The sequence below is a fragment of the Onthophagus taurus genome, chromosome 2, assembly GCF_036711975.1.
Source record: "Onthophagus taurus isolate NC chromosome 2, IU_Otau_3.0, whole genome shotgun sequence".
In the NCBI taxonomy this organism is placed as follows: Eukaryota; Metazoa; Arthropoda; class Insecta; order Coleoptera; family Scarabaeidae; genus Onthophagus; species Onthophagus taurus.
In genome coordinates, this window is record NC_091967.1 from 20767365 (window position 1) to 20781830 (window position 14466).

The 14466-nt window shown below is 33.8% G+C and overlaps 1 protein-coding gene across 6 annotated transcripts in view; it reads left to right on the forward strand.

Annotated features, from left to right (window-relative positions):
• Nucleotides 1-14466, forward strand: part of LOC111426155 (serine/threonine-protein kinase nemo) — a 76941-nt gene that overhangs the window by 50484 nt on the left and 11991 nt on the right. For all 6 annotated transcript variants that reach the window (XR_002707790.2, XR_002707792.2, XR_002707794.2 and 3 more), the window contains exons 2-3: nucleotides 7262-7391; nucleotides 8095-8150. Coding sequence is in view for 3 of the 6 variants with exons in the window: in XM_023060562.2 (XP_022916330.1) it covers nucleotides 7262-7391; nucleotides 8095-8150 (186 nt within the window). In the remaining 3 variants the exon portion in view is untranslated. The remainder of the gene's footprint in view (nucleotides 1-7261; nucleotides 7392-8094; nucleotides 8151-14466) is intronic.

Here is a 14466-nt window from a genome sequence, read left to right on the forward strand (position 1 = left end):
ACAACACTTGTTGACAGTGCTGCATATATGACTCAACTGAATTAACTACAGGTTTTGATATGAGTTTAGTTCCTTTTCAGTAGCTATATGTGCATAAGAAACAATGGTTATAATAATGTCGATTTTGATTAGATTATATCATAATAGATCGTAAAGGCACAGTAAATTAGGTACAATTATAAATAATATTGTATGTTTACCTATTGCGTTTATGTAAATTGGATGATTTAATATCTAACATTTTTCCACGATTAGAAAAGCACTAATTTACTTTTTTTTAACTAAATTAGTGACTAAATATGTATTCAGATAATGTATAATTTCAGTTTACATGATTTACATAACATACAACAATTTTAATCAAAATCAGTAAATAAAATTACCACAAACATCGATTAATATTAAAGGTGTATTACTCAAAAATTAAGAGTGACTTTCGAACCTGGGTTTTACCATTAAAATGATGACTCATTTCTCTAATCTTCTAACTTTCAGCACGATTGAATGTTCAATTAAAACGATCAAAAATATTCAATAATAGTCAATCTAATATTATATCTACGTAATTAAATGAGTTTTTAAATGAGATTTACAAAATACGAGTCACCTTAATAAAATGGATAATTTTGTTTATATATCATGAAAATGTCATAACAATCTTCTAAGAAATTGATTTTTACGAATATTAGATTTAATGGAAAAATTTGGCAATTTAGGCGGATGACACTTTTCTTTATAAATATTCTAATTTTAGTTTTATATCATTTTTTTTGCATAATTAGAAATCGACATTTAACGTGATATTAATTCTGATCACTGAATTCATTATATTAAAAGTAAAAAACTTTCTACTACTTTTGAACTGAAATTATTACTGAAATTAATTAGTTAAGTGCGATGTAACAAAGAGAACTAATTGTAAGTGAATTTTCTGATGTAAATGCAAAGCTGTAAAAAACTTAAAATGAGTTCCATGTAACGACCACAAACTTCAAATGGTAGGTGTTTAATATCTAGGTTAGAAATCATAAATTTTTCTAATTTAAATTAATTCAACTAATTCAAATGTCAAAATTAATTAAGTGTAATCTAATTAAATTACTGCAATACACAGAGTTGCATGCTTCGAACACCTGCAAGGTTTAAAGTAGACCTAAAATTCGTGGAAGTCTTTATCTTAAACAGATAATTCTCTACATTGGTTAAGCTCACACCCAGTTCTAATTATTGTTTACACACTTCGTTCTAAAAATTATGTGAAATACGAATCTATAAATAAATAATTGTATAACTAATAAGTTGATTATAAGTATTTGTGTTTTAATACAACATTCTTGTATTTTATTATTAAATAAAAGTTTATTTTAATAATACATTGGCTAGTTAAACAGTATAAGTAATTGGCGCTAGGAACATATTTTCGTACGAATTAATAACATCTCGTGTAAAAATGTCCTGGTGGATTTTATTCCTGAGAGGCTTGGAATATAAGAAGATCCTTAACCTGGCGAGACAAGATGACTTCAATGTTGAAAGAAGAGTTGTTATTGCTATAAGTACCTACTTAATTATTTTCGACTCCATCTTTTCCAATCCACCCCAATAAATACAAGTGATATTTACCACTTTGAAGAATTTTTAACAAACTTGAAGACCTTCACGATTTTTGAATATAACAGCTTGATGAAAACTTAATGAAAAAATGGCTAAATCATCAGATAATAATCAGACTGTATTTCCGAATAGCAAAGTATGCGGAATCTCAAGCGAGTATTAAGAGATTCTATTCTGCTATGTTGGAATATTTAAGATGTCTGGAAGAGGATGAAATATTACCTAAAGAATGAAAAATACCAATGGTCATCATATTTTATAATATTAGCATCTCATGAGGAACCAAGTTTGCACTGGTGAAACCATTGCTTGGGCATACCAATACAAGAAACCAGATGGGTCTCTTCTATGACGAAGAAAAGAAACGAAGAGAACGACAGAATGAAAATTATTTGTTCGCAGATACAAAAAAATGGATAAACACGTACAAAACAACATCCTTTCGCTAAATAAACTAAAAGAAAAGTCGATGAAAAGGCAAATATTGCCTAAATAACAAAAAGTTGTAAACTCTTTAACTACATGAGGAACACAAACTTGCCATGTCTATAGGTTGAAATATGATATTCTTTCAGATGTTTCACCAACTGAAAGAATACAACATCTACACCGTAGTAAAAGTCGCGCGCGTAGAGAAACCAATTTTCTTCTATATTACGAAAGGTACAAGAAAGTACTGAAAAGGCACTGGAAGGTCCAAACAAGCTATCAACCTAGATAATTACCATACAATAGGATGTGGAATAATAATATCTGCGGAAGTACAAAATATCAACGACTGATGTGAATAAATTTCATGAACGCAATCAAGTAACAGCAAAGATCCGTTTTATAACTGAAAACAACTTAAAGGTATATTGGCTTTAATGAAATTCAACAAAAACTTAATGTGTAAATGATGTAAAGGAAGACAAGACAGTCTGCACAACATGAACACTCAATAACCAAGAGTTGTTAAACTGGTTTGAAAGAAAAATGTTATGAAGGATATACGAGTCAAAATATGGTACAAACTTGGGAGGATGGAGACAATTAATGAACTACAAGACAAGAGAACTGCAGGAAGGACTAGAACTATCAACGTGGATTAAAGCCTGAAGACTGAGATGGCTGGAACACTTCTCACTCAAACACCAGAGGATCGTCGACCAAGAGGAAGGCCATGGCAAGGGGGCGATGGATGGACAATGTTTGGAGAAGGCCAGAAGTCACAATGAGCTGTAGATCAATAGGAGTTTAGCAGTGTGTATGTGTGTTTAAGTATCTGGTAACTTAGATAGCGAAGATGCCGAAAGGATTGATTAATTTTTAGAACAACTATCAATACATCATAATAAGATCATTAAAGTTAAAGTCAGATTTCATTAGAAATCATGGTAAAGATGATTTTATACACAAAAGTATTGAAAAGTACCTATTTACTGTAAAATCCAGAAGATAAAAGCAAGTTAGACAAGTTTCTTGATGCATCTCTTGATTGATCAAATATAAACTGTAAACCATTTATAAAACCAAATACACACCATCCAACAATAATCCGTTGTTAGATTGATTAGATAATTGAAGTACTACGTATGATAAATGGAAATAGATAGCAGCAAAAATTGTCTTCGGGGATCAGACTAATATTAATATTATAAATTTTTCACCACTCAATTCATTAACTAAATGTGACAAACGTTTAGAATACTTGCAGTTACTAATCAATACCTTGGCGAAAATAATATGAATACAAGCGCATATGAAATGAATGAATCAAAGAACACGAATACTAATTTGCACACGTATAACTACCGAAAACACAACAAGAATTTCCTATTGAAAGCAATTCAATAAATAACTAAGAATTAAGTCACTAGAACAAAATCCCCAAGATAATCCTTGCAATCCTTGGCTGTAATCTTCAAAGTAGGATACCCCGAACACTTGCAAGATATAAAATAGACATAGAATTTCTGAATCTCTTTATCTCCACGAGATAAAACTATAAAAGCTTTGCTAAAGTCAGTTATTATCTCGCACCAGTAAAGCTCTCACCACGCATTAATTATTGTGTATGTAATTAAAGGTAGTAATTAAAAGAAGTACGAATCAACACACAATGAATTATCAATAATTGTGTTTAATTAATAAGTTTATTATAATTATTTGTGTTTCATAACATTTTTGTATTTTATAATTAAATACAAGTTCTATTTAAAAACAAGTTAACTTCAAACACTGGACACAAAATCAATTATGACGATATTAAATGAAATGCTTTAAAATGGACGTAGTGGACACGAGGTAGAAAAATAGAAATAAATTATATTAGAAATATAATAATGTTTTGAATGTTGTTGTTATTAACTGTTTTTGTATTTGCTTGTTACTTATTATTTAATTACATTTTCAACTATAGCAAACATTTCTACACGAATGTTTTGACATATAGGATGTTACTTGAATAAGAGATACAGCTTTCATTTCTAGATAATAATAAAAATTATGAAGAAGTTCATATCTTAATAGATTAGTTTCATCGAATCCTCAACTTATCGAATTGTACTGAAGTCGTTAATCCGATAAAGCGCGTTATTGCTAAGATACAGCCGTCAAACGTCTAACATTGTAGATGAATATCTTTTGATTTGCAGATCAGGAGAAGGTTCAGTTGTAATAAATTCTATAAGTTACATTTACGAGATTTAACATTTCTTGCCAATAACTTTTAGATCATTTTGTGTTGGATATTTTGTCCAAGTAATAATTTATTAATTTCAAATCCATATCTAAATAGCTAAATATAAATATTGCTGTATTTTAAAACTTTATATTGTCCTACTTGAACATGGTGATTAATTCGAATGTCAGTCATGGAATAAAACGCAGTCACGGTAATTTATTGCTACAAAGTTTGCAAGTTTGAAAAGTCTTTTATTAGAATAAACCACTGAACAATTCATCCAAAAACAATCTCAACAAGTAAGTCAATAAAGTGAACCTCATCACTGAATAAACCCCCTCATTCACCCGAGTTAAACGTTATCATATCACCGCGTTATCAAATGATTGTTAACTTTCCCATGGAAATCTACCAATTTTAATAGCGGAAACGTATAAAACGAGATAAAAATGTCAATGGTACTAAACAATTATTTTGCTTCGTAAATACAAAATAAATTAATATTAAATTTATTTATGAAACATTTTAAAAATGTCGTGGTAATCCGGAATAAACCGATACATATTTTTTTTGATTCAACTTGATTTTCGGTCCAACAAAAATTACGTTTTTTTTTTCTAGTTTCCAGTTTTCGGTTCAACTTTCATTCGAAGCTCCGGTTTTTATCAATATTAACGACTTTCAATTTGTTCCAACAAAAACCGAATAAACTGTAATAAAATATTAGAATATTTTTGATTTTCAACAATAATTAAGTAAGTTTTGAGTTTATGTACAATATACAAGGTGAGGCAATCAAACATTACTATTCAAAACTATTAAAAAAGTGGTATAAAACATAAATTTAATTTCTTTTGCAACAAATGTTAAGAGAAACGATGAAAATTTATGTGAAGCATAAAAAACATCTTTTAAATATTATTTCAGGAAGATGACGATCATCATTTTGCACATATTGTCTAAGTCTTTTCTAGGAAGTAGCAATGACACGTCGTAATATCACTGGCATTATTGTACGAATTTCATTTTCAATCTGCACTTTTACGTCTTGTATTGTTGCTGGGCATACCTCACACACCTTAGAGTTGAGGTATCCCCATAAAAAAATTGTTACACGAGCTGAGGTCTGGCGATCGTGGAAATCAATGAATATTCCCAGTTATATTGATGAGGCGATTCGGAAAATATTCCTAAGAAAGTTCATTGTAACTATAGCTGTGTGACAAGTTGTTCCATCTTGTTAGAAATGAGTATTCTCATTCATAGCACTTGTGGGATGAAAAAGGTTTCCAGCATTCGAACATAAAGCGCTGATGTTACGATAATTGCATGGCTATCATCATTCTCAAAGTAGTATGGGCCAATTATGCTATTCGAAGACATCGCACACCAAAGAATAACTTTGGCCGAATGGAGAGGTTGTCCGTGAGGTTGATAAGGATTTTCAGAGGCCCAATAGTGAAAGCTATGTTTATTAACATATCCGCTGAGGTGGAAATAAGCTTCATCACTATTCTAAAATTATCGATGAGCTGTGGGTTGCCTTTTAACATCTGTAGTGCTCACAAAAACTAAGGCGGAATATTATCTCGGTGTCTCAGAGTATGAAGTATTTGAATCTTGTGCGAATGTTGGTGTAAATCATCACGTAAAATTCTTCTTACTGATCTAGTCGAAAGTAATACGAGCAACTTTATGATGCCTTGCAGATCTTTGAGGACTTCTTACAATCATTTCTCGTACAGTCTCTATATTTTTGGGAGTCCTAAGCGTTCTTGTACAACCGCCTTTTTTTCTTATTGTTTGGCCCACTATTTTTAAGTTAAGAGTCCAAACAGCTCTACCTAAGCCAACCGGCCTTTCTACTCGGAACAAGAGCATGAGATGGTAAATGAAAATGTCGGCGGAATTCTCGTTGTGCTTGCACATATCTTTAATCATTTTCTAAATAAACTGTATCAGCATGATCAGCGTGAATGAAGTGGATTGAATATGATAATCACTACCAACTAACTCATTATAAAAGCCTCGCACAATCGTACGGTTTGACTGACTTAACTCTACTTGTTAGATGCTTCTATGGTAAATGCATATTACCTCTATAATCTGCATAATAAGCTAACGCCAAAAGATTTCAGGAAGGCTGTTGCAAGGTCTCGTTGGACCGGTTTTAGTATCTACTTCCAAAAGGACTAAGGAATCTGGGCCACAAATACAGACTAAAAAATCAAAGCCGTTTGTACCAGAGAATATGCGATTAAATTCTATGATGCATCAGCCTAAGCGTTGATCAAGAAGATGGTGTGGTTTATGTAACACCAAGGCAAAACTAGTGCGCATTGACTGGGTATTTAGCAGTTGTCAGATACCACTTTGTTTAAGAAAACTATAATCCTGCTGCCAAGCTTGTCACAATAAATGTTATTGTTGTTATTCAAAAAACTTGTTTTTGTCAAGATTGTTGTTTTTTTTTGTAGAATTTATAGAACACGAGTATGTCCAAAATAAATATCAAAATAGATATAGGATGTTTTATTTTTATGCAAATGGAGCGGTGTTTATTGTTAAAGCTATATTTATATAGATTTCGACCTGTATATGACCTTTTTGAAATCGTTTACTGAAAGAAGCTCTTCAATTGTTAATTGTTATTAAGAGTTAAAATTTCTCGTATTTTTTATAACATAATATAATTAATATATTATGAGATATTATTATGTAATAAGTAAACTAAAATGCAATATGAATCGCCCACTAACTCGTATTTCAATCCAGCTTCAGTAGCTGTTGCTGCGGTAGATCGACTACTCCTGAAATTTCAAACCTAACCCGAAGAGAACTCACGCAACCGTTTCAAATTGTCGACACATTAATTTGTCGTGTGAATCGCTCCGGGAGAAATCACCTCTTCGGATATTTTTCTTTGACCTCAACATACATTTCAAGCGGCGTTTCTAATTTTTTTTTCCATTTACTTTTCAGGGCTGTGACAGACCCGAGAGATGGACGAAGGGTCGCTTTGAAAAAACTGCCGAACGTGTTCCAGTCGTTGGTATCTTCAAAACGGGTGTTTAGGGAATTGAAGATGCTCTGTTTCTTCAAACACGAAAACGTAAGTACATGTTTTATTAGATTTGAGTTAAATTAAAACTTTTCTTTCTTAATAATTATCGATCCGAGACTGACCTACATTAGCAAAACGTCCGTAACAAGATTATCGGTACACTTTTATCCTTCAATATAGAATCCATCGCGATACTCGTACATCTCCCGCAGGCTATTCGTCGCTTTTTTTTTGTCGCGTTCGAGAAGTCCTCGTCCAAGGACTTTGAAGTGTATCGATCGCCAGGTTTAATAAGCTTATAAATAAATCTTAATTAGTTAGAACTCATTTTTAATTAACTAGGTGTGCGATTAAAGGTAATCAATTAATATCGATCATTTATTAGCCAAAATTTGTTTTTGTGATTAAAAAATGTTTGGGGTAATTTCTTCGGTGACAATCTGTTGTCCCTTTTGAAGAATAAATTATTAGTAGACGGGTTCTTGACGGACGACGTTGCACACCTGGCGTCAGGAAGAGGTGCACCTGCAAAAAGGCCTCGGGTCGCGAATTTGTTGCGGGACATGTGCTACGTGCACGCGGCATGTGTTACCACCACACGATCGAGGTGGTTTTATTGCATCACGTAATCGTCCCGTAGGTTTAATGACATTGCGAAATTTTAACGAGACTCTCCTAACAAAAAAAAATTATTAAAATCCTAATACTAATAAATTAGATAACTTTTTAAATTTTATTATTATTGTTTCAGGTATTATCAGCGCTCGATATCCTCCAACCGCCACATTTAGACTTCTTCCAAGAAATGTATCCTTTTTTAGTTTTAATCTAAATTGTCTTCAAGAATGCAATAAGCTCTGTTTCAATCCCCTCACAAAGACACACTTACAAGACGTAATTAACCTCACGAATTCTTTTCATTTAACCTCGTAGTAGTTTTCAAAGAGATAGTAAGTCACCGTCTCTTCCAATTAAAAGTGTTTCCGGTGCAAGGCCCTTTGGGGAGTTGTTGCCACTTTAATTGGCTTGGCCACGTGGCGGCATCGTCATCGTCTGCGGTGGCGGAAAGTCGACGAACTTGACGGTGGCGGCCACCATGATCCACAATTTAGATATGCGGACAATTAAAACGAAATAGTCGGTCAATTACGCGGTCCAAGGCGGTCGTGAGAGGCGCGCGGCCTCCTCAATTTGAATAATCGACCGCTCTGCCGGAATCCGGTCCGATTGGCCAATTTGTACCAAGTTAATCGAACGTTGAATTAGCGCCCTCTATTATTAATCAAGTTCTTTTTCATATCAATTCCCTTATTATAAGGTAGGATAAATCACCGAAAAATAAATCGTAAATGGATTTTTAATTTCGTTTTAAGATTGAAGGTTATAACAACTAAAAAGAATCTGGGTCTTTCGTCCATCCAGAAATTTCTACCTGTATACCTCGCGGACACATCTGTATGGCACGTCTCCGAGATCAGATCTCTCTGTGGCCAGTTTCTAAACCGCTCTGGATCGAAGGAAAAAGCTGGCACAAAGACGCTAAAGCTGGAGGCAAAGGTATGCCGATGGCCTTGCTGCGTGTTTTTGAATGATCCCGTCTGGCGGCATCGAACCGCAGATAATAGGCTACAAAGGCCTCTTTTTCCCTGCCAACCAAACAACCAACCGGCCAACCAACTCGACCTTTCCCGTCTTAATGCAATGATCCAAGAAACCCGAATCATCTAACATCGTCGATTTTACAATTTATAAAACCTGAAGAAAGAAATACCATCTCAAATAATAAAATATTTGTTTCGAACTACAATTTCTTAAATTCATTAGAGCGTTTAATATCAACAATTACACTTAGCAATAAAAATGAAAAACACCCGGCACAGCGAGAGACACGTGTTCATTCCAACCTCGATTTGTACTACGGGTTTTGTAACAACGTTCTTTTGGTTGTTGTTTTAGTTGTCCAGCGGAAAATAAAATGTTATTGGAAATTGTGGCTGTGGATCCGCCCGTGTAGAACAATGAGACGAAAGCGTTTCGAATATGTGCGGATCCGAGTCAAACGGGCCGAGAGTCAATAACCTTGTAGAAACACGGACAAAGCGTCCTTTAATAGGCGGATCCTTTGTCCACGGGACAACATGCAATCTAAACATACGATCTTCGAAAAAACCGACGGAATTTGTAACTGTAAATCGTGAACGAAAAGCTGAGCGGACGCAAAGATGAATAGGTTATTGTTCCTGCGAGCACACGTGGAATCTCGGGCTGGTACTGTTTTGAGAGAGCTCCCGATACGCACTTTCACGAAAAATGGCTTAAATTAAAACGGAGATCATGTTATTTTAAAACTTGTTTATTTTTTAATCGGAATTTTAGTCATTTGAAGTACTTAGTCAAAACAATATACGAGTATGTACAAAATAAACATGTTTTGAGTTTATTTGGAAATTTTAAAGGATTTGTTCCAACAAAACCTTCTGATCATCACACGTCATTAGTCGGACAAACGTTATTGTTGTCATTATTTTTATAAATTTATTTCTATCCAACAATGTCGCCTTAATAATAAATTTTATGTTTTTCGAATGTAAAATTGCGTTATGCGGAGATCTTATCAAGCAATCAAACCATCCAACGATGCTTTGAATGTACACTTTCACCTGAATTTTTTACAATTAAAATATGTACAAGCTATGTATCGTCCCCGTTACAAAGTTTGTGAATAAGATCCTTGTTACAAAGTTTTATTATTAGCAAATATCTGAGGCATCATGAGCGGTTATTAATCTTTTCTTAATTAAGTTCAACTAACTATTAATGTTTGAGTAGGGATGTGAACCAAGATAAGAGCCCTTTACTTGTTATATCTTTAATAGATGTGGCTATATATACAGGGTGATTTATTAACTCACCATCAAACTTTGACATATGATAGCCAATCCATTTACCAAAAAGAATGTTAATGAACAAATGTCATAATTAATTTTATATTATAATTAACTGCTACATTTTTTTAAAACACATAAATATTACAAATATTGTTCAAAATAGCCTTCATCTGCTAGAATTACATGCTTCACAACGACGAATTAAAGAGTTCTTCAGCCGAATTAAACTGTCTGCTTGATTTCTTATTTCAGTAGTAGCCGTTTGTATTCTTTTTAATAACTGTTCTCGTGTGTTAATTTCCACTTGATACACAATTTGTTTCATTTGACCCCATAAGTAGAAGTCCAATGGATTAAGGTCGGGGGATCTAGGTGGCCAAGCAAATGGACCATTATTACTAATCCACTTGTTTGGAAAATATTGGTTTAACCACTCGACAACTACTCTTCCGCAATGAGGTGTTGGACCATCGTGCTGGTACCACATATTTTGAATTACGTTATATCAAACGTCTATATTCCACCCCAAACGTTGATGCTGAAACGTTGTTGAAATTTCGTTGGTCTAATCGCATGCGGATTTTGTCATGCCCAGATATGTTCATTGTAGTAATTATTTATACCATCTCGTGTAAAACATGATTTTGACTTACATATATGTTGTGTGCTATTCTTCGAGTTATGATGGAAGGATTATCAATGACAGCATTAATTACAGCTTCTTCGTCCTCTACATTAACTACATGCGGTCAAATAGCTTTTGCTGAAGCAATAATTAAACCTTGCAGCAAACTGACATATTACAATGACAACTTTGTTTTTGTTGAATGTTTGATTTTACTGACTATTAATAAATTCGCTGCAGAAAACTTTAAAGTGTTATAATTTCGTAAATAATGGAAATAGGACATATCATCGGTTGAAGATGCAACTGGCTTAACTCCAAAATCGAAAATTATTCACGAGATACAAAAAACAACTCAGAATGTGAAAACATAATAAAAAAAAATATCGTTTGCGATATACATTTATTTTGTCCGAAGGAGATAGGCAGCTAGTACCTGTCTCCTTTTTAACTTACATAAAAATAAACTTAGAAACATAAAAAATAGTAACATTCTAATAATATATCATATTATTCGTTCTGTGGCGAAAAACAAGAGCAGATTTAGAAATGTAGTAAGCTGCCATAAAACAAATGAAAGTCTTTTAAGATCAATTAAATGTTTAAACTTATCTTGTTTAATTGGTGTAGGAGTTGGATACATCAACGGCAACTCCTCTAGATTCCAAATTATTTTATCCTTTTTTGTGGATCTATGCAAAGGTGCCCCTCCTCTGAATGTCTCATTTTAACGGAACTGATGTATTGGACACCTTGAATGTTTTTAAAATAGGTATGATCTAAGTACTCCACCTTGTAGGGTTTAGGATTTATGCGGGCAGTTTTACAAACATTAACGTAGTCTGCTGGGACATTAATAATTCTGGTTTTTAGTTTTCACTCAATAGTGGAGTGCATTAAATCGCATTCCACTTGAGTATGCCCTTTTTCTAAAAACTTTTGCTCAATTATGATTTTATTCGTTCGTGCAAGGTTCAAAAGTGCGTTGGAAAGAATTGCGTTTCGATTTTGTCCCGTACATCCATCACTGTATACAATTACTTTTTCAAAAGAGTCTTTTTCCGGCATAATGTATGTCTCCAATAACTTGTAAATAATAGTAGTAGTCCAGCATTGCCCTCATGCCAGAGGAAACAATATCCATCCAAAGTTCATATGATTTATCAGAAGGATTAGAAAGGTCATCATCTTGAGCAGAAGCGGCACTAACTGTTAACACATTGTTTCTGTTTGCATCATTTTCTATATTGGCCTTTTTTTCATCTCATCATTATCATAACGATAATGGGAGTTATGCCAATCGCGTATTGTTGTAGAATAGGCAGGAGATAGGCCAGTTTCGAGTCGTGTTTTGTGGCTTCAATTTTGACATTTCGTGAGTTAAGCGTGTTTCAGTCGATGCGCATATCTTTTTTGTACACGTGATCAATTTAAAATGTCATTTTGAGATAAAAATGGAGTTAGGATGTTTGCATCTTAAGCCGACGATATGTTCATTAACATTTTTTTGGTAATTGGATTAGCTATCATATGTCAAAGTTTGATGGTGAGTTAATAAATCACCCTGTATATATAGTTAATTTTGTTCTACGGAATTTAATTTGAAAATACATTTTGGTCGTATAATAAATTAAATTACAGTAAAACCTCGATATAACGGTCCTCATTAGAACGAACTTCGGTTATTATTAATTAATTAATTATTCGGTTAATATTATCTATTTAATTAGATACAGCTCATAGATAGAATAGAACTCGGGTTATTCTCTAACTTGCCCTATTCCATGTTCATAGATAAACTCGGTGTATTCTCCGAGTTATCTATGCGTAATAAATCAAGGACGGTAATTACAAACACTAGACCTTGAACTAGAAACATTCGGGATTAGCCGTCTTAAGAGACGAACGGCTAAATCCGACTGTTTCTAGTTCTAAGTCTAATGTTAGTTCTAGTTGTTATTCACTGCTAGGTTAGTAGATTGTTGTACATTTTTATTGAACTAAAAGTAGAACTAACACTAAACCTGGAACTGAAATCATTCAGGTTTAGCCGTCTTAAGAGACGCACGGCTAAACCCGAATGATTCTAGTTCCAGGTCTAGTGTTAGTTCTAGTGATATTGTTAGTATTTGATCATTAGTGATAGTGTTAGTTAAAAGTGGAATTAACTAATAAAGAACGCAACGTTGTGGATACCTGTCCGAATTAATGCGCATTAAAATTACTCATTCAAACAATAATTTAAAGTGCAAATTAAAAATTTTTCATATAACGGATCTTTGGCTATAACGGACACTCCCTTTTATGTATGAATTCGTTATATAGAGATTTTACTGTATTTGAGCTTGTTTTATTTAAAAATATTAGAATTTAGCTCTATAAATCAATATACGACTTTTAATCCCAAGTGGTTTAATCTAAAGCTATCTGAATCTGATACATTTAAAGAGGAAACATTAATCAACGCGATACCTGCATTTTGATTTCAAACAATTCAAGCTAATTCAACCAATTCGAATATTGCAATTTGTATCTTATCCCAAGGGAACGATTAATCGACCCAGGAGCACCACTACCTTTGTCTTGTTGCTAGGTTACAGATATATCATGGTAAGTGAGAAATCGATGCCCATATATCCCTTATCAGTCTATGTACTAATAATAATAGGGAGATGTTGAAACGGTTCAATAATTATAATACATAGCATAATGTATTCAATTCAATATTATGTATATAATGCCTATATATTTTGTATAGGGCGTTTCGTTCGTTAACGAAATAAAAAACTGGTTCTGAATGAATAACAATGAACGATGTGAACTGAACTTAAACGGTTGATGTTTTCGTTTGTGCCACGTGCTCGTCGTCGTAATCCAACCAATTTTTCCACCACCTCCTCTTTCCCTGCGGGGCAACAGATGGCAGCGAAGCGATCGATCGCGTGTGCGTGTTGCATTCAAAAGAAGAGTGGAACTTCGGCGAACGCTGGAGGCGGATAATCCGTATCCGTCTGGCAGTGCAATTATTTTAATGCACTCCGGGTTCTCGGATAATGGGATGGTCGCGTCCACGGGGCTATTTGTTATTAGAGGCCGCCGACGGATAACCAAATAAGAACGATCGCGGAGAAAACCGTTCCCTCCGTATGTGTGTGCGGATATCTCGTTTTGTTTTATTGAATGGGGCAATTATTTTAATCTAAACGGTGTGAGATCGTTGAAAGTTAATTTTATATCCTATTCAATTTTTCTTCGACCCTTTTCCCATTTAAAACGCAATTTTGAATTTGTCATTGCGAACATCCTTCGTCATCAAACTCATCAGAAATAGAACCCCCCCTAGTAAATGCTTTGTTCTGAGTCGAGCGGCGTACGAGCCTAACATTTGTCATAAGGCCCTCGTTCGGACAAAGAGTTGAACGACATATTCTAGATGACGACAAATTTATACACGTGCGTATAAATAGAGATAAGCGTCTTTGTTCCTATATTCGTCCTATTTAGCGTACGATCGTAGTTCGCTCTGTTCTCTCACAGTCCTCTATAAATAGCTAGGCCACGACGGAAGGTGTTGCCTGAAGGGGACTCGATGGCGTGTGGAAGTGCAGCT